This window comes from Nyctibius grandis, chromosome 1, assembly GCF_013368605.1.
Source record: "Nyctibius grandis isolate bNycGra1 chromosome 1, bNycGra1.pri, whole genome shotgun sequence".
Taxonomy (NCBI): domain Eukaryota; kingdom Metazoa; phylum Chordata; class Aves; order Nyctibiiformes; family Nyctibiidae; genus Nyctibius; species Nyctibius grandis.
In genome coordinates, this window is record NC_090658.1 from 125,085,827 (window position 1) to 125,107,612 (window position 21,786).

A 21,786-nucleotide genomic window follows, 5' to 3' on the forward strand; every position below is an offset into this window, starting at 1 on the left:
CCAAGGGGTTTCCCTCTGTTTCTTTAACAAAAAGGAATGTGAAGTCAGTGATTCCGTCTCCTGAGAAGTCACTTTTTCTGCCTTGAGGGAGCCCCAAATAATTTCCCTGTGAGATTTGGGAGCCGAGTTCTTTTTTATTATGCGAGAGTTTCATTCTCCTGCAACACAGTGCCAGTCAAAGGAAAAAAAAAGAACAGGAAGATGTGATAATTAAATATGGAAAATTTCTGATGAGTGTCTTAACTGGAAAAAATGTCACATATGCAAGTCTGATTTGGAAATGGATGCGAGCCGGGTTGTTAGGACAGATAAGTCTTTCTGATGAATTATAGTGGCTTAGTGGCACCGAGAAGAAACTGAATACTCCTTGTTCTATTTTCTGGATGAATTAGTTTCTTCCCATCTGTTCCCAAGGATCAGTGACATTTTCCTAATACATCCGTGGTTTTTTGACATATGCCTGTAGATACTCAGCGTAATAGGAGCACAACTTTAACCCATAACATGTTTTGTCTGTTTCGTGCTGGGTGCTGCACCCCTGTACATCCCCCCAGGCACGCACCAACGTGGGGTGAGGTGAACTGAGCCAGATCACCCTGCAGCCATGCTGGAACAGAAGCAGACACCACAAAACCATTGTTTTCCTTTTAGTTAAACGAGTTCAAACCTGGTTAAGGAACTTACCTCTCTTCTGGAGATGTTCATCAGCTTTTGCTTAACTCCTGTCAAATGTCTGATTAAATATTTAATGGTGTAAGGTGGTTTTACAAGAACCAACTGGCAGGACTGTGTCCATGCTGATTCTCCACTGGAGATGCAAGAGGATCAACCTTTTCTGAGCATATAAAAATGCAGATTTTGAAGAGGCTTTAACTTATAGCTATGTATGGAGAATTTTTATGTGTCCCCTGACACCAGGGTAGCCACCCAGGAAATGTCTGCTGCATGACCCAAAGGGCTTAGGCACTTGCTTCTTAGAGAAGTGGTTGTGCAGCTTATTTTAACTCAAATAAAGCAATATATCTTCCTGTCTTTTGTTCACAGACACTGCTGATTGGTTTCACTGAACTGTTGATTAAAAAAAACCTGTATTGCATCAAGACAGACACCATCATGAGAAATTTCAGCCCAACTGGCTCATCTCTAATAATGTGCATATGGCATGTTAGCAGCATACGGGACAAGTCAACTAATTAAATTAGAATTATTTTATTCGATAATTTATGGTTAGTTTTACCAATATTTCTAATAATGCCACAGCTAACACAAGAGTTTTAAAGCATCTTTGGAAACTCTGATTGAATGTGACTTAGGGACTTGTTTCATTTCAAACCCCGACCTCAGAGTTCGTTGTTAAAGTACAGGACTGCATGGAGGTACACACACATCTGAAAATAAAAATGCAGGTGAATTTATGAGACAGCTGAAGAGGGAAAAAAAAGTCGGGTCTCAGAAAATCTTCTAGATTATGTGGGTGACCTTCCCACAAGCAAAAGCAGAATACAAAGGAGAATCAACTATTGGATATTAAAGCAGGTCTTTGCGCTGTGGGCTTCTTCTGTACTTAGCTGCTGCAAAGGCACGGGAAGCATCTGAGTAAAAATTTGCAGCAATTCAAAATTCTGAAACAACTTGACATCTTAATTTCATATGTAAGAGTGGAGCTTTCACAGTAACTCCATGAGGCTTCAGAAGAGGATAATTGTACTTCACCAGTTTAGAGGGAGGTGCATACTGGGGGATGAAGGACTGATGAACTTTAAAAGTGCCTTTGAGAACTGGGAGAGAGAAGAACAAAACCAGGAAAGGTTTCCTCATTTTTCTTTCCCTAGCCTTGGAGGTTTAGAGAAACATGACTTATCTATAAATAAGGGGAATGTATAAATAAAAAAACAGTCTCCAAACCTGAGCCTAAAACTGATCTCAGTGTTGCTTTCCATTGACAGATAACAAATATGCTCCTGCAGTCACTCTCAATGGGTTCATCTTTATTCTTGGAGGAGCTTATGCACGAGCAACCACCATCTATGACCCAGAGAAAGGCAATATTAAAGCAGGTCCCAACATGAACCACTCCAGGCAGTTCTGCAGGTGAGAAAAACCATTAAAGCTGAATTACCGGTGCCTTAACATTTTCTGCTGATAAATAAGCTCATACTACCTAACAGTGAAGGGGAGAGGGGAAGGGAGGTGTGTACCGTCTGGGGGTTTGCCTCATCTCTTTCTCATACGTGGTCAGGGACACAGCATTTCCCAAAGTGCACATGCAGGTAGGATCCTGCTATGGTTCATGCATGTCTTCACATTCAGACACGATGGATAGCGGGGAGGGACGTGTGTTGGGCTCCTCCAGCAGACTACAGGAACGCTGTTTTCCATAGTTTGCCATGTGTAATTGGAGGATGATAAATACCCACTGTAGGAGAGACCTCCATAATGTGGACCATGTATTTGCTAACTAGCTAAAAGATCCTTGAAAGAAAAAAAAGCACTGGGTAAGCACCACACACTGATATTAATTATTATTTATTACGTGCTTTTGATTGCTTTTTGGGCTCGCTTCCCCAATCCCGGTCACAGGTTTAACAAACTTCCCAAATTGGCTGACAAAAATAAAACTTGGCACCCATCACAGGTACTGGCAGAACTTAAAAGCCTTTTAAAAAGTGTTACGTGGCTGCTAGAGAAAGACAGGCTTGTTTCAGGCTTTGTACAGCGCCAGCCCCTTACAGAGCAGATCCCCACGCTGGGGACTGGCTGAGCTATCGGTTTCATGGGGAAAAGCCATTGCTGGCCCACGAACACTGCCGTGGGTGCTGGGTGAAGGTTTGTTATTGATGTCCGATGCAGCAGTGTCTTGAGGCACTGAGCAAAACCAGGGCAGAGGGGTTGTGCTGGGTAAGTGCCCGGGCAAAAGGCTGGCTGGGGTGGGAGGAATGGCAGCGATGGGGCAGCAGCTGGGCCCACAACAGACCTGCTTCTCCCAAACATTCACTCAACAGCTCTGCTCCTTGCCCCAGGGGTGTCCCTAGCCCCCATCCTATCGTTGTAAAACACCTCCATGTTTTAATTTGTTGCATTTAACCTTTCACCTTGGTGCGGATGAGAAAATTCCTTTTTAAGAAAGCGTGCTCAGTTTCTCTCTTTTTGCTGTTTTTTTTCTGCTTTTCTCATTTTTTTCCCCTTTCTTTTCTTAATTTACCGAGTGCCCTCTCTGGGCAGCTGAAGCACGTTTGTTGTAAATAGAGGGGTCGGAGCAGCCAGCTCCATCCCGGGTGGCTGCGGTGTGCGTCCTGTGCTAAGGTCAAGTCTTCCTCGTCCCTCCACTCCAGCAGGAGGCAAAGCAGAATGAGGAGGAGGGCTGCTAATGATATTTTTCTCCTGAAAACCAGAAATAAAGGGTACGATGCACCTCAGGATTAGAGCCCTAACCAGTAAAATGAAACGCGAGGGACTTGTACACTTGATTACAATCCTGTATTTTCCCATAGAGAGGGACGAACTGCTCGTTGACCATCTCTGTTTTGTAAAACATAACAAAAAAAATCTGTTAATTAAGTATCTGGAATACACTACAAGAGAAATCGCTAGCCATGGTGATTTCAACCAAGGGCTGTTGGGTGAGCATCTCGCCCCAAAACTTCCCAAGGTTTCTAACATGAAGGGCTGCTTTGCTCTGCACCCTGCAGAAGGGAATCTTGTGGGAGACCTTGTGATGGACCAAGGAGAGTAAACCAGTGACCTAAATATTAGCTGCTGCTTAGGCACCCTAATAAACTGGCTTTGCTTAAGTAGAATATGACACCTGTCAATAAAAAGTAACTTCAGACTTTTAAATTATTTTTTTTCTGAAGGCCTAAAGCAGCAGTGGACTGCAAACCTACATTTATAGTGGGATAGTCACCAAAAAAAGGAATAGCTCAGCACATCCCAATTGAATGCCAAAAAAAGGCACAATTTCAAAAATTCTCAAATGTGCTGGGAAATGGTCAAGGAAAAGTATTTCAGCATATGAAAGCTGTGATAAAAACTAAATAAATCAGTATGTATGGAAATAGGGAAAATGGGAGGTTAGCATTAACAAATACAAGGTATGGGTTAAAAACTGGCTGCTGCTACGGGAGGCTGAGGGAACCAGTGAAATACTGAGGGCCAACAGGAGGAAAAAGAAAGGCACTTTAAACCTTTTGGGATCAAATATGTAATTTTAATCAGTTATAAAACCGTTGCTGATGAGGCTGATGAGGTAGCAAAACGCAGCACAGACCGATTAGATGGATATTTCTCATCTGTATTCGGAGGGGAGCGAGAAGGTTTGGTTTTATGTTCTGCTGCGAGGAGACCAGAAGCGGTCACTGTTGGCAGCAAGGAAAGATGTGAACGAAAAAGGTCAGAAATTAAGTTCTCAAATCAGGCAACTCAGCTGTCTTAGACGCCGGCGTCTTTAGAGACTACACTGAGAAGCTGTTTGAACAACTAATGTTGATTTTTAATAACTCTTACAGTTCAGGATGGATCAGGGCACTGCCAAAGTGTTTCTGTATTTTGAAAAGGTGAAAGGGAGAATTTTAATGCAGCAATTAATTTTGCAGAGTACCAACATCAGGCTAAAAGTGGTCTCACTTAGCCTCGTGTTGGTCCTCTGCAAAATACCAGAGTGGTTGATTTGGGATTTCATCAATAAGTAACTAGATACTAATAATAAAATGAACAGCAATCAATGTGCTTTCTTGGAAAATGGGTCTTGTTAAACCAACCTGTTGTCTTTTGCTTTTTTGGGAGGGAATTTGGGTTCTTTGTTTTGGTTTTAAATAAAACACGCCTGGCTGCTAAAGACAACTGTGATGCTATAATATACTGCAATTTCTCCAAGGTATTTGACTGGTATTACATGGAATTAACAAGGCACACATTAGAGAGATTAAATCTGCTTCACTGACAGATCTCAAAATGTAGTTGTTAATGAGAAGATATCATTGGGCAAGGCCACCGGTAGCAAGCATTGATTCTTCTTCAATGCTATTTAATATATCTACCAACAATCCAGGTAACAGATCTCGCTTGGTAAAGGTTGCAGGTGGTATAACTCTTGCTGGGTAAAAAATATTACAGAAGGAGCTCTTCTAGCCAGTGATCTGCATGTCTCAATTAGCTGGTCTCAAGCTAGCAGTGGTATTTTAAATGCAAAGTAATACATGGAGGAAGCACAATCGCAGGCTGTACCTGCAGAGGAGCCCTGCTCCCCTTAGAAAGTCAAGCACTCGGAGAAGGACATAAAGGAGGCCACTCAGAGCCACACAACATGAGCTCTCATCGCAATGCGGTGGATAAAAGGTCAATGCAATATTGGATATATAATATGAGCCCTAACACTGAAATGAAAACAAGTTGAAGCTGGGAAGAGAGAGTGCTGCTGCATACGGCGTTGGCGAGATGAATTCAGGTCTTGGGTCCACGCATCAACATGTGGAAATACCAGTAGAAGTTCAAAGGGAAGCTGCAAAAACTACCCGAGGTTGCAAATCAAATCTTTGACATGAAATTTAAGGAGTTTATCAAAGAAAGGCTGAGAGATGACTTGATCACTGGGAGCAAGTGGAAAAGCTTTCAGTCTCGCAGACAGAGGCGTAGCAGGTTACGAGGGCTAGAAAGTCAAGTGACACATCTCAGCCTTGAAGTGAGGCACTTTCCCAACAGCAAGGATAATTAAACAGCGAACCAGCAAGGGAGAGGGCAGACTCACCAACACTCGGTGGTTTTAAGAGGAGATCATATATGTTTCCAAGAGAGATGCTGCCTGGGGAAAAGTCCGTGGCCTGCATAGACGCAAGCTCAGATTAACTAAGCACAGAGATCCCTTCTGACCTCAGCCTATGAATCTATAAATTCCTCATTCCGCTCATTAGCATGGATCACAAAAAACATGGTTTAAAAGCAGCAACATAAACAACTTAAAAATTAACTGCATGCTATTGATCTCCTCTCACCAGGAATCACTCAATACCGAATTTGCTGGGAAAAATCTTGACCGCATTGCTTTTTTTTTTTTTTATCTGCACTGTTTCTACATGTTAGTGACTAGGGAGGGTGATGGCTTCGAGCACAGGGAAGAAATTGTGTGTGACGTTCCCCACGTGTGAAAATTTAAAGGCCCATTCAAATGGTTTTAATATCAAGTTAAATTACTTCTAATGAAAAACAAAAAATAAATGGTTCAGGTCTCTAGCTGAAGAGCAAACTGAGCATCATTTTCAGATTAAGCCCAGCCTAATGGAAGTCAATAAGAAATTCATGTTGACCTAGAATTAACCCTTTGAGGGATGGTGCCAAATGGGCAAAGAGCTACAATCAGCCTGAAGTGGTTTAAAATTCACTGAGAGTTCACACACAGGTCTTGACCGTCTTCCACCCGACGTGTGAGGGTGAGAGAAATATTTGATGTTTCCCAAACATCAGGCAAGCATGTCCTGTTTGCCACATGGACCTCGTCTTGGTTTGGCAGCCCTTATTCATTTGTGGGATCTTTGGAGGCGGTGGTGGCAGACAGCAGCTGACGGGGATGAGGAGCCGGGATGACCACGCCTTGCTCTGCCCAGCTGGACACGTCCTTCCAGAAGGACTTGCAAAGACATCCCTCCCCTCCAGCTCTGGCGAGTCCTCCCTTCGCAGGCGGGCGCTCTCCCTTCCTGCAATGCTCTTCAAGGGTTTATTTTTCCGCAAGTGAAAAGAATACCGAATGCTGTGCATGATTACAAATTCTATATTCTGCTTGCTTAGGATGCAGGCAGCGTGCAAACAGGCGTGTGCTACAGAGAGCCTCCACGGGGCAACAGCGGCAGCGTGATGGTGCCGGCAATAATTCCAGAGCAGCTAATTTACTACCAGCAATTCCCAACAGACACCAGAAAAGTATTTTCTTCCTCCTTCTCTGACTGTTAACCAGTAAGATTTATTAGATGGTTCTGCTGAATGGAAATCTTTAATAAAACTTCGACTCAGGCTGAACAGCACAAAAACGGGGTCAGTTTGTGGATTTTTTTTTCCCCTTCTCTTTAAATAAGCCCTTGTTTGTGAACAGCAAAGCATGGCGACTCCTGTGCTTAACTACTAGGCATTGCTAATGTATGGCACCAGCCGCAGACTCCCTCAGCTGATTCCTTTCCTCGTTGCAAAGTCCGTGGTAACTCCAGGCACTGGAAGGGGTTAGAGCACAGCTTGTTTGGATGGATATTCCCAGGTGAAGCTATTACAGAGCACAGACCCTTAATGTCCACACATTTCTCAAGCCCACAGACATAAAGGCTGGTCTGTTCAGCAGGCAGCGTTTGCAGCTGGAAGTGTGTGGTCCAGAAGGAAAAAACGAAATCTTCCAGCACATCTGGAAGGAGACATGTGGCTGCTACTGTGCTCCATGGACAGCAGATGAGAATGGCTGCACCAGGCTAATAGCAATAATTTCTGTAGCAGTTGATGACATGAAGGATTTTGGTGTGCATTAGTGTGTAACTGATACAGACAGAGCACTCGGCCCATTACTGATGTGCAGTGGACTTTGGAATAAAACATTACTGTTTTTCAGCAACAAGTAACGATGCCACATGATGGTTTTGGATCATTAGCAAGGGAAAGTGCTCACGGAGTAGGGGAGAATATAATTGGAGCTTGGTCAAAACACCCACACTAATAATCCTGCTCCAAGAAGTGGCATGATATCCTCCTAATTGACCGTGACTAATCTGGACCCTCATTTATCCATCTCATTGTAAAGATGACACCTCTGGCAGCACAACATGGTCACCCGAGCTCAAGCCCTCTCAAATATAACAACCTGGCTGCCAACCCGGCCGCAAATAACCACGGAGGTTGTCAGCACCCCTACCAAACTCAGGACAATGCCTTGACACCCTGAGCACCACCAACCACGGAGACAGCGGTGATGCCTTTCACTTCAGCATTGCAAACCACCATGTGGGTTTCACTAAAAGGTCCTCAGTTTAAGCAAAAGCTTAAGGGGCACTTGCAGCTCTGCCTAGCACTGCCCCGAGCCGCTTCCCGCAGCATCTGGTACCCTGAAGGCTTCTCTTATCCTAGCGCTTACTCCACCCAGTTGATGAGCGTCGTTCAGCTCCACCTCCAGTGAAGTCCTCCTGAAATCTTAGGGCAGGAAGGAAATTCATCCACTAATAAATGCAGGGATTTTTTTCTTCTTCTAAGCAGATTCTGTGTCTATCCAACTGATAATATTTAATAACCTTTATGGAACTGCTCCAAATAAATTAGTGAGCGCATGTGCTTGCATAGGCAGGAGTGAGGAGGGAGAGGAGCTTTGCTGGTGGACTGAGAAGATATTAAGTTTCAGGGAATCAAAACAACATGCTAACTCAGCTGATTCAAATCTCTTTTACAACCCTAGACTTTACAATATAGGATTTTTTTTTTTCTTTCCTAGCATTTCCTGATGAGGCTGACATGAACTTTAGGACTAAGCAGGAAATTTTAAATAGTAATAATCAAAATTAACGAACTTTGCTAGTAGTCCCACTGCTTGGTGCTATGTGTAGCCATCATGACTGGGAGAGAGAAGGGCTGGAGCAGGAGCTCCCAGGCACTTGGCTCTCAAAACACTACAGAAAAGAGGTGCTGACATCCTCCGCTTTGGGTTGCTTCCAACTTATTACCTGTCGGGAGACTTTCACTATAAGATGTTTTTGAATGAAAAGTGGAGGGTCCATAACACTCTTGTTGAGAAGGTGGCCACTAAGTGAGTGGCAGCTGAGCTGCATCAGCAGAGCTCATGCGTGCCAAGCCCTAGTGCTCCGTGCCTGAGCTGGAGCACAGGCAGGGTTTGCAGAGACATCAAGCAGTTGAGCAGACAGCGAGGCTGATGCTCAGGTGTGATTAAAAAAGTTGATTAAAAAGCAGTGCAAAGTCAAATGCAGCAATGAAGGCAAATCAGATCCTGGGGTGTTACTAGCAGAGACAGAGATGTGGTCATCCCACTCTGCTCAGCACTTGTCAGGCCACACCAGGAGTACTGTGTCCACTTCTGGTCCCCACAATTCAGAAAAGACACAGACAGCTGGAGAAGGTCCAAAGGAGGGCCACAAAGATAATCAAAGGTCTGGAGAACCTGCCTTATGAGGAAAGACTGAAGGAGTTAGGTCTCTTCTCCCTGGAGAAGAGAAGGCTCAGGGACCTCACACAGTATTCCAGCACTTAAAGGGCAGCTACAAGGAGGACACAGGCTCTCTCTTCACAAGGAGCCACATGGAGAAGACAAGGGCAACAGGTACCAGTTGCACCAGGAGAGGTTTCATCTCAATGTAAAAATTTTTTACAATGAGAACAACCATCCACTGGAGCAGCCTCCCCAGGGATGTGGTGGATTCTCCATTGCTGGAGGTTTTCAAGATGCAATTGGACAAGGTGCTAGATAATCTCATCTAGTGTCCCTTTCCCATGAAAGGTTGGAGCAGACAATCTTTTGAGGTCCTTCCAACCTGGGCTGTTCTGTGATTTTTTTATTATTCAGTGATTGGCTTTGTCCATCAAGTCCTTTAATGGCCAGCTGTCAGAGAGGGATCTTCTCTGCCACCTGTTCAGTCAAGCTGGGGAAGGACTGTAAGGTGGATAGGCAGAGAAGAGATTTAAAGCGTTCACATTACACAAGCACTCCAACCATGGACAGCCAGGCCCCCAGCAGTCCTTGGTGCACCTCAGCTTCATTGGGATTTTCTGAGGGGTGTGATTCATAGCTTCGTGGAGGTCAGCAGATGGACCGGACTAGTGGTGGCAGTGTCAGGGGAGAGCCACAGTGTGATCCTCTGACACTGCTCATGGTTTGGGCAATGAAGGACGCCCTGGCACCTCGGGTGAATTGGCTGCAGGGCTATCGGTGAAGCCTCTCTAGTAAACCGCAGTGATTACCCGGGGAGTAGAAAGCAGGGTCGTCAGCCTACCGGGTAATAATTTGCAAAATGCTGAAATGTATTTTCCTGGAAGGAGTGGATGAAGTGACCTCCATTTTGATGCTGGTTACCTTCACCCCGGGCGTGCTGCTGCAGAGAGGGGGGGTCCGGCTGCTCCTTAGCTGGCGAGGTCGCTACCCCCGAAGCTGTCGGAGGGTTTTTGTCCCCATGGCAAGGCTCTGCAGCACGGAGCTTCCTCCCTTCCCACGCTCTGACAGCCTGTAATCATTTTATCTCTCAGGATTAATGGCACCGAGCAATAAACTCGCATCCTAATTATTGTAATTATTTCTTTCTTTGTACGTCAGCCTTGGTAACGATGTTTTTACAGCTGATGGTATGGAAAGGAGGGGAGAAAAGAAATATTGTCACAGTAATGAAGAAAGAGCAATGAGCGTACTCCTTTCCACTCACTTTCCTCAAGGTTTTAGAGCCCACTTGAGTTTCCTGTTCCCTAAGGTCCCAGAAATTAGCAGTTATTGTCCTACTACTGCAAAGTAGCAGCAATCTAGGACTAAACTCCTAATTGATCTTAAGTACCTACCTGCCACTTTAGCCCTGGGATTCCTGAATGTCTCCAAAGTCCCCTGCACAAGTAAGTACCCGCTGCGTACTTAGAACTGCCCTTTTCTTGATAGCAGGAGTAGCTCACCGTTTTTCTTAACCTCAGGCGTGACTCACAAGCTAAGCGTTACGCCAGTCTTATCTATGGGAATTGCATACGGAGGGGGCAGAAGCTACTCTAATCGCTATTTAAAATTCATACAGTCTTTCAGAGGGTGGAATTCAGCATCCATTTCTTCCCCAGCACATCAGCACCATGATGGGAGGCTACAGTATTGAGCTGCTTGTCACAGCCACTGGGCAGGAATTTCTTTCGGTGCTGTAGCACAAAGACGTTTGCCCACCCGCTGTAACCCCTCATCCAGAGCGTGGGCTGGGGAGGAACCCGGACCCAGATCCTTCCAGGAAGGTGTGCTTGGCTCCTCAGCTGTGCTACGGTGGCAGTGGCTCTGGCTTAGAGTAGCTGCTACTAAACATGGCACAGAGGAGACTTTACTAGAAGAAATGTGGGCAGCTAAGATACTACAGAGGAATTTGTAAAGCACCCATGTCACTGTTTAGAGACCTAACACTAGATGCCTAAGGGGATATGGGGCACTTAAGGCCAGACTGCAGCTACGCGGCACACAGCCAGCTAGGAAGGGCTGGTGGTTCCTTGGCTGCTGTTCCCAGGGTCACCTAGAGTGTAGATGGAAAGGTCTCCACACAGGGTCCTCCCTCTGTCCATCCCCTTCTTCCCCTCCAGATCAAATGCTCCATGCGGGGCAGTCTTCTTGGGTAATGAGCAGTAAGTATTAGCCAGGCCCCATATGTAAGTGGTGACAGCCACTAAGGTCCTCTCCTATGCTGATGTGAGGTGCTGTCATCTACACCAACATGTTTACACCAGTAAATTAAAACTTATCTGAGACCGTTCATGGGCCCTGGACCTTGATCATCAACACTGATGGAATGGGCCCCAGGCTCCATGCACTACACTGGCATTTCTTACAATTACCCATGACTGATAATTCTGCAGGCAGATCTTTCTTGGGGATCTTCTTTTTTGGGAGTTTCTTTGTTTTTTCCCACTTCACCCAATGAAGTTGCTAAATTAATCCATTTGCTTTTTGGGTCAAGTTTTGTTATGGAGTATTTTTTTAAATGACTGATCAGCATTTCGTTAGAGAACCAAGGCAGCAAATCTGCTCTGTACTGCAGCCCGTCTCTGACACTGGACCCTCTTCTGCCTGGCACATCCCAAACCATATTTCAATTCAATTAAGCTTCCATTTCCTTCAGCTTCACTATTAAGATAACGAAGTGAAACACAAACAGCAACCACTGCCCCATGGCCTCATTTCTAACCTCTCATCCTGCTGGTTTCGGCAGCTCCTCCACCACATCGGGACTGTTTCAGCTTGGGGTGGGACCATCCTCCCCCCCTCCTCATGCCATATTTTGCAAGCTGTAATTCCCAGCCTGTTTTGCTTTTAAATAGTAACTTGCTCCAGCACAGAGGTGGGCTTCCCACCCCTCAACAAATATCTTAAGTCCTAAATCATGGTTTAATTTGCACATTTGTCTCATTTACTGGGTCGGCAGGTCCTGCTACCTCTGCTTCCTCCTGGCCATAGGGACCTCAGCCCTGGCAGGAGGCCCTGCTGGCAGTGCCTCTCCACCATCAGCTCCTGCTCCTTCAGAGGTGGGCTCGTTGTCTTTCAGAGCCATCTTTCAGGATGACACTTGCTTCACTCAAGTCCTCGTTCTTCCCCATTTCTCCCCGACGTTTCAAAAATAATTACCAGTGGTTCAGTAAGTTCATTAGCAAACTCCCTTAGGACCCTGGGCTATGTATCATCCAGCCCTGCTGATTTGTGGATAGGCTCTAATCAAGTGTTTCAAGTCTCTCTCTCCTTCCTCCTTCTTTCAGATTTAACAGTTATTTTGACAAGATTCTCATTATTTCCTATTTCCTGGCAGTACCCAGGGACTAGGCTTATTTGAGTCCTCACTGTTGTCATTGTGGGTTTATTTTTAACCTCAGGCTCTGCTTGTCTGCAAGGACATCAGAGTTTTGTGTTCTTCAGAAACACGTAGCTTTTTAGTGCCATTTTAGTCTCAGTTCATCCTGGGTCTTCCAGCGCTCTCTGTCTTTTGCCTTTATCACTTTTTATCCTTCTTCTTCCCACTGCTCCAAAATTAGCCAGAAGAAATGACTTTGCTGTTACCAAGCCTACAGGATCACTACCCTTCTCTACCTTCTTAGATCTAGGCCACCTTCTTGGCTGCAATTAATTTCTCATCTTCCCCTTCCTCTTTGTCTCCCTGCTGTCCTCTGGTGTGTAGGTGCTCTCCACATCTCCGTGTTCCTTCTCAACACAACCATCCACCGGCTGCTCTTGGAAGGGATCCAACCACCAGAAAACCTCTTGGAAGGGACCCCAGAAACCAGAAAAGCCACTGCCAACCCCATCCAGCTTAACAACATCTTTAAATGTTGGGGGGCAAACTCGGGTTTCCTGGCAGATGAAAAGCAGAGCCACCCCCACTTTTGGGTTCCCCTCACGTAGTGGGAAGGCAGCACGGAGAACATGGCAGCCCTGCGTAGGCTTTTCCCACCCAGCTGCCTCTGTTGTCCTTGTGCCCTTTCCATACACACACACACGAGAGCCCAGCCCCTCGTCCGTCTTCATTAGCCCAAAGTGAGTGTCATGCCCTGCACATGATTGCTGGAGAGGCCGAGGGGTTAAGGGAAAGAAGGAGGAAGAGATGAGGCCAAAGGACAATTTTGCTTTCAAATACCTTCCACCCCTATGCACCTTCCCTCCTCCTATCAAGAGCCCACAGACCATGGGATTAGCCCAGCCTCATTAGCCTTGATTTGCAAGAGATGTCTGAAGTCACTTTCATTTTTAAAAAGCAGTAAGGTTTGTTGTCTTCTTTAGATGCCAGCATGTAGCTCCTCTGCCAATCCCTCAGCTACACATCCCCAGCCATCAGATTCCTGTGCCGTGCGGTGGCTTTCCACTTGACACCACCCCTCCTGGGTGCACAAGGAGGACGAGCCAGCAGGATCTCCAGGCTCCCACGCCAGAGCATGACCATGGAAAGGACCAAGTGTTTTTTGGAGGTTTTTCCTCCCACTTTGCAGCATTCATTGATAATTAGAGGAGTAACTTGAAGCAAGAGCTTATTCCAAGGTAGCAGGGACCCCGAATTACTTGGATTGCTTTTGCATGTGCATGGTCTTACAGGGATGCGTCATCCTGCTACATTTGCTGCAGATCCCATATGTGGGCTGGAGAAACATCTTACTTGGACTAATTTCTGTTGTTTAAATTAGAGACAACATTTACCTACCTGGCAGGAACACAAAAAGGATTAATGTGAGGGAGAGAAAGGGAGAGGGAAGAAAAATGCCCACACAGCTTTATATAGATAAGAATAAAAGGTGTATTCATCGTTTACCCCTTGTTACGAACAACTGGGTTTGTTTTAAGCCTAAAAAGAAAATTGTTGGGTGAGAAGACTAACTAAAACTTTCTTTTTTTTAAAAAAAATACAGCGCTGTGGTTCTGGATGGAAAAATTTATGCCACTGGTGGGATTGTCAGCAGTGAAGGACCTGCCCTGGGAAACATGGAAGCCTATGACCCTAAAACAAATACGTGGACACTTCTACCAAATATGCCCTGCCCTGTTTTTCGACACGGCTGCGTAGTAATCAAGAAGTACATTCAGAGTGGCTGATGTTACCCACGAGTTGGATGGAGAACTGTTTGTACCTGTTGAAAGCAGGCAAGAAGAATACTACTACTTAAGAAACAAAAGCAGCAAAGCCAGCCAGTGAACATATTGCTCTCAAGTCTTGAATAGTGTCTACATTGAATGTAGAAAAATCATCCTCACCTTTTGGTGAACAAGGAGCAGAGAGCTCCGTGCTATGTAAGATATTGTAACTTAATAATACGAGGGTGTCACTAGATGTTATAGTGGCACTTGTTCTGGACGTCGGCTTTTGGTCAACCCAGGTGCAATAGAATTTCACATATTTTTTAAGCTGGGGAAGAGAGGAAAAAAAAAATCTGCATTTTACTTTACAGCTCAAGCTTGATGCTTAAAATAACCATGCAGATTAGTTTTACTATTACACTCTAGGCATCAATCTATTGGACAGGTCAAAGTGTCCTTACCACTTTGATTCTTACATTTGTTTTTAACAAATACATGCTTTTCAGTACCAACGACCGAGAGGTATCTTGTGTGACAGACGGCTTACGTTGATGTCAGTCTTCCATCAGATGAAACAAATCTTTCAGTTCTCTAGAGCAGAGCCCAGAAGGGGGGTGAGGTGGGCACTGGGGAGAAGAATAGCCATTGGTAATAAATTCCATGTAAAATGATAAAAAAAAAAAAAAAAAAGTCTGTTGGGCTGGATGAGTTTCTGCTCCTGGTGATACTTGTGTGGGCACACGTGGCCATGCCCACAGGTGGAGGGGGAGCTTCTCAACCTTCTCCTCCTGTTTTCTGCTGATGAGCAAACTCGCAGTGCTCGATTCCCGTAGCGCAAAATGAAAATGGTTTTGGTTCCAGAGGCATTCTCCTGATAAACCCGCTCTTCACTTCTGATTGGCACCACATTAAAACTCACCGCGTAAGTGTGGGATTTCCACGTCTTCATCCAGTGAAGAAGATGCCTCCTGTTGGGGCTACGCACTCAGTTTTGGCTCTCAACCAAAATTCCTTACGTTGGGATATACGCCACTATCTTTCATGTAAAGTCTGAGAAGTTTTTTATTTTATTTTATTTGTCAAGTTTCCCCATAGGTGTGGAAGCCTTATACTTCTCTTATTTACAGATTTTAAACACACGAGTTTAAATCCCATGGTAGAAAAATGCATAGACAAGTCCAGTATAAGAGACTTAAAGTGATTACTATGTAGAGTTGTAAGTATATGCACAGCACAGGGGTTATATTTTTATATATATTAAAATATTGTCTATCCAGAGAGCATTGTGATGTGGAAATTCTTTATAAATTTATACATAAAAGGATCAAATGGGAGATGGACCGGGTAACGTAGAGGGCGCAGGGGAAAGAATCTTAAAATTCACAAAAAGGAAGTAACCCCAAGCTAAGGATTGTCTGATTTCTTTCCAAGGAGAGGAAAAAAAGTTGCCATACTTGCCTTTGCAGCCTCAAATCCCAAATGCCGTGCTGGTAACTCAAGAAGGAGGGTCCTGTACAGGGCGTGGGCAAGATCTTACAGTCAATATCTAGTTGAATTCATACCAAATACCCTAGCCTTTTTATACAGAGGGAGGTCTGCCTACAGCTTTGGGGAAATCAATGCAGATGGTTAGCTAATCATCTTATTTTATTAATAATCATTTATAAAAGAAAAAAAAAAATGAAATTTGTATCTTGCAGTATTTAAAGAAAAAGTGCTCAAGTCAGCTGAGTCAAGCTATAGGGTGACTCAAGTCTCTCATTTTGACAGTGAGGTTCCAGCCTTTGTTATGCAGTTGTTTTATTTATTCTTTAAACAAGAAAAAAAATAATAAGCACAACAAAATTATATACTAGTATGTCATTTAAAGTATTTATGTCAAACAGGGTGCAAGTGTGAACCTAAAGATTGGAGCACAAGTTTCTAACTGCCTGGGGCAGGACTAATTTTAGTGTTGGTGTGTGTCTGCCTCCAAAGGAGGTGCTACCTGTCAACAAGACCTAAACACATTCAACATTTCCAATTGAGCTTATTTCTTCATTTCTCACACTGGAACAAAACTGGCTATTTCTGTGAATAATATTAAAAACAGGGTTATCTGTAATGGTATTGTATATAGTTTATGTTTACTGTTAAGTTCTTGTTATATTATAATAAATATATTTATAGATCTAGATTCAGCATCCAGATTGGATTAATTTTGTCATGACTGAACAAGAAACAACACTGCGTGAACGGTGACTTCAGCTTTCATCCCAGCCATGGATGAAAATGCGTTCGTTCCATCCAGCTACCTTCTCTTGCAAATCCAAAAATGCATTGCTAGTATTTAAATGCTCAGTAGTTTCCAAAGTACTTCCATTCTCCTTTCCAAAAAAATTCTTAGAAGTGATTTTCGATTTTATTCAGCAAGACTGTTTCTTCATCTATTTTCTCAAACTTACTATTAAGAACAAACGGATTAAGACGGACTTGGTAGTGTTAGCTTAATGGTTGGACTCGATGATCTTAAAGGTCCTTTCCAACCAAAACGAGTCTATGATTCTATGATTCTAAGACAGGTTAGGAAACTATGTTGGAAAAAAAAAAACAGATAAACAGCTTTTTTCTTTTTGTTTTTTTTGTTTGTTTGTTTTAAATGAAAGTTAGGATTTGTACCGCACTGCTGCTGCGATGTCTAAAATATGAAAGCCACTTTTGCCCTATGGTCAAAATTCCTTCATATCCAGAGTGGGACCTCTGTAACTCACTGGATACATCTTTGAGACAGCACTTAACGTGCAACCGTTCATGGTTTCTTTGATGTTTCATTAGGGTGTCATCTGGTAGTTGAAAAACTGGATATGGAACAAAGACGAGCCAAATATACCTAGTCTCAAATACCACCGCAGTGAAACATTTCAGCTGGAGGTAGTATCTGTTCTACACATTAACAGGAAGAATCTACCATATATTGAAATTGTCTCCGGTTCTCACAGAGTACATCTATGGAGGTATTTAAGAGCGTGAACCGCAGTTTTTAAACATTTTGATTTAGGCTTAGCGGCTCAGGTTGAACAGCCTGTGAAGATTACGCAAAGCCTTGCGATTCAGTATTACACAACCACACTGCAATAATCCAGCCCAAGTGGAATGAGTTGCCAACCTTTTCATGAATGCTCTGCAAAGATCTCTTACTCAGCACTAGTCGCTAATACTTGGTGGGATGAACAAGACACAGGCTATTTGCTTTACTTGTGTGTGGAAATTATTTTAGTTCCCCTCTGGGAAGTTGGCTGAGCGCTTTTGCCAAATGAATCATGTGCATGTATCTGCTCAGAGATTTTTCTTCTTAAAAGCTTTAAGAAATTCAGGGGACAGGCTGGCTCAGCAGCCTGATAATGATCAAAACTCTTTTGTTCGCTGGTTTGACTCTTCCCTGGCTCACCTGGGAAGGCAAGTGATCTCCAAACGGGGCTGTTCACTGCGTTCAGGTAATCGCCTCCCCCTGACAATTTACACAAGCCGTCCGCCTTTCTCCCATCGTTTCATCTAGTGGCAAACACACTGTACTAATAAAACCTCAGCAACCCCATCTTTTAATTAACTGCAGCTAGGTGTTAAGGCTGAGCTTAGCACAGTGCAATTGGAGCAAGCTAATTAGAGTGTTCGTTACACTTCAGCCCTCGCTGGAGTCCAAACCGAACGCCAGCACGAGCACCCACTTTCTGCAGCTGCGGGGATTAGCTGGGACAGGAGCCGGAGCCTGCACTTCTGCCTGACTACACGAGTACCATTATGTTTGATCAGCAGAGACAGCAAAGGCACAAACTGCTTCAAGTACTTTCCCCACCTGCCCAGCTTCTCGTGAAGAACGTCTCTGAAAGTTGGAACTGATCCCAAAGCTTTTCTCCGCTGTCTCGAACGCAAGGGCAAACTCTCAGACCCTACTGCCTCCCCATCACCAACGGAAAAAGGGGACTTACAAGTGGGGGATAAACCTACAAACAGCGTTATGCAGTCACGTCCTGGCAGACTGCAACCTGTGCCGGGTCCTTGGGAAGCCGCTGACTCTGTACCCACTTTGACATTTTTACAACTTCTCACGCTAATACAAGCTGTTTAAATTGGATGGGACCCTTAAGCTCACCCCTTAATGCCGCCTTTCCCATTTCAAGTCGGCTCAAAAACAGGAGCTGAAACATGCTTGCGGCTGCAGTAGAGATGCCAGGGCATACAGAAAGGCAGCAGCAAGTTCCCGTCGACGAGTGTTCTGAGTTGATAACTTAAGACTGCAGGAAAAGCCAGAAAGAAAATGCTCTGGAGGGAAGCAGATGGATGCATCTCAGGCACAGTGTTTCCATCACTCGTTACATTAAGCTGGACAGCGATACCAGAACAGAAACGTCGGGTTTTCCTCCGAAAAGCCAATCTGTTTGAGGCATGATTAAACACTTGCTGAGGTTAGAATTCATGAAAGCAAGGCCTGCCATCCCAGCTCCTGAGCTGAGCTGTGCAGGCACAACAAGCAGACCAGCACGGACTCCAAAGGCTGAAGACTGAAAACAAAAAAGGAAGCAGCAGACTACCTCGAAAAATGACTCTCCCTTTGCTAGCCACCGTGTTTCTTTTGATAACACACACTACTTCTAGTAATTCCTGTTTAGCTAGCGGATTTCTTAGAGAGTAACAAATTCCCATTTTCTTCATCTGAACAAATTCTACTTCAATTGGTAGCAGCTTTACACATGGAATGAAACATTTTGGCTCAGTTGCTACCTGGGAGAAGGAAGCTCCAGTGCTGTCATCAAGCCAAATCTGCCTCTGAATTTTTCCTTACTGGTGGTCTATACAGTGAAGGTTTGAAAGGCTGCCTGCTGGTTTTAATTTCATCATCTGTTACTTGTGACCAGCATTCTCTTTTGCCTTTGGAGTTCATATCCCAGATCTTACACAGCAAGATTCATACTGGCAACGGTATCAAACTCTTTCACGACCCTGTCCAGAGAACAGCACTAGTAACCCAGGTTTTTTATAGCTTGACAGGCAACTTCAGCATGTAGCAAATTAATATAGAACTAGGAATTGTAATGACAACTGGGGTTAAGCTGAAGATTGCTTAAAGCCACGCCTCGCACCACAGGCAATACATGTTCTCCATCGTCCAGCATCAGTGACCTTTTCTCACGTTTTTGTGGCTAAAGAGCAGACACCTAACTGAAGTCACTGGCGACAATCCTACATTAGCTTCAGCTCTTCCCTTCTCCCCACCCTCATTAAAAAAATACAGGTTTATAAAAATAATAGCTCTTACAAGTAGAAAGGAAACAATTCGTCTCCGCTTCTTGGGACCTTAAAGAAAGCAGTCCCTAATTTGTAATAGACAGTCCTTGTGCTGGTGGACAGCATCAGAGTAAGGATCGATGAACTGAATAGCAAAGGTGACGCACCAAACGCTTTAACAGTACAATGAGCATTGTGCTCTGCCAGAAACACTGTCCCTCCACCCAAGTAAAAGTAAATCAGCTCTCGCAAAGCAAGCCTAAATTTCCAAGCCCAGTGGAACTTCTGTAGCCACTGTTTCCATTAAAAGAGATCGTCTTTTACTAAGTTATTTACTTTCATAGAATCGTTTAGGTTGGAAAGGACCTTTAAGATCATCAAGTCCAACCATTAACCCAGCACTGCCAAGTCCACCACTAAACCATGTCCCTAAGCACCACATCAACGTGTCTTTTAAATAGCTCCAGGGATAGTGACTCTACCACTTCCCTGGGCAGTATGTCCAATTTCATGTCCAATGAATGCAGTGCTCCATTACTTGTTGACACCACGTTCAATTTTACCTGCTTTCAATTTGTGCCCAGCTTTTCTGCCAGCTGCCTGCTTATGTACTGGAACATATAAATGCCACACACCCGGCCTTGCCAGGGAAAATGGAAGAGTGGAAACGTGGCAGGGAGTGCTTGGGAATGGCTCAGATGTCTGTTTTCTATTTGGCAAGAAGTACCCTGTGGGGATTAAGGTATCCAGACTGCATACTACCCGGAGAGGACATTAGACTTTCCCTAGTGAATAACGGTTCCCTAGTGAATAAGAACTCCTGCAGAAATTCAGGAGGTAATCAAACACTCAGCCATCTCCAGAAAGCCCAGAAGTCTCTGCCCTGCTGACATTCATTTTTAATAACACGTGGGTATTTCAGAAAGAGCGCTGATAATGTGACAGTTATCAAAAGGGCAAGTGAAACGACTGGGTAATTACAGGGCATTCACCTGACATCGATCCCAAGTGAAAACGGAAAGATGGTGTCTACCTAAACTGATAATGAATCAGAGATAAGAATAAATACGATGATTTTCTAGAAAATCAGCTGTATCGCACAAACCTGATCTCATTCTCTGACAGGATTACACATTTGATTGATAAGGTAATAGATTTTCAACAGCATGTGACAAAATACTTCAACTTTCTCACTGTACAGTATTCAGACAGCAAATATTAAACAGGCTAAGAATAGGCAGATTAATTGAGGACTATCTAATCTGTTCGAGTAATTCTTCATTTGGTACTATCAGAGCATTTCTAATGGGGGAATCCTCTTCTTCCAAAGTTCTTGAAGGAAAATGTTGACATAAATCACTAGGCACAGACCTGAGGAAACAGAGATTAGCAGAGCAGAAGATAATGAGGGCCGAACAAGTCATATGTGCTGTGCTGGCTCCTTGGGCTGGCTGGGACCACTAACACAAAACTTCTTTTCATAAAGCTAAGCGGGAGCTCAGAGAGGTGGGATTGAGGAAGGCTGACGTTCAGGATGGAGAACAGCATCATTAAAAGCTGCAAGTCTGCGAAGAGTCAAGTAACAAGAGCTCCCAGCCCAATTTCATGGCATAAAAGGACTAAATTGATCTTTGGATGTGTAAAAAGGGGAACAGCGAGTAGGAATCAGTGATTTTTAGCTGTATATATGGCACTGATGGGACCAATGCTGGAATATCACATCCATTTCCTCTGTGAACAAATGTTTTGGGAGATGTTGAAAGATTGACCTACTGCAGAGAAGAGCCACAAAATTGACTTAAAGGCTGGAGAAAATGCAGTGAAAGCCATGAAGAGCTCATTCTGCTCAGCAAAAAGACAACTGAGAGGCTATTTGATCCCAGTGCATTAGTATCTTTGGGGAGGGGGGGAGAAGGAATCTATGTATGAAGAGCCTAGAACATGAAGAGAAGACAAGAAGCAGTGCCTGGAAGTAGAAGCCAGACCAAAACAAATGAGGAAGGCAGCACATGTTTCTACCCAGGAGCTTAACCACTGGGTGAAGAGCTGAGAGCAGTGTGGAGGTACTAACTCTGCAGACCAAGGCCAGATGCCTTTCTTGCACAGACCGTTAAGCCATACATAAATTAGTAGACCCTGCGCATGCACAAGATTAAATCAAATGTGCCACAGCATCAGATTTAACAAACCGGTGTTTTCTGCTGACATTATGCTCTGTCAATAAACCCGAATTTTTGTGACAAATTGCTAAACGTTTAAATCATCATTAGGTGTCAGCT

The 21,786-nt window shown here is 44.2% G+C and overlaps 1 protein-coding gene across 1 annotated transcript in view; it reads left to right on the forward strand.

Annotated features, from left to right (window-relative positions):
- Positions 1-16,332, forward strand: part of KLHL29 (kelch like family member 29) — a 146,233-nt gene extending 129,901 nt beyond the window's left edge. The window contains exons 10-11 of the mRNA XM_068404314.1: positions 1,947-2,091; positions 14,080-16,332. Coding sequence (XP_068260415.1) covers positions 1,947-2,091; positions 14,080-14,263 — 329 coding nt within the window. The 3' untranslated portion in view covers positions 14,264-16,332. The remainder of the gene's footprint in view (positions 1-1,946; positions 2,092-14,079) is intronic.
- The last annotated feature ends 5,454 nt before the right edge of the window (positions 16,333-21,786 follow it).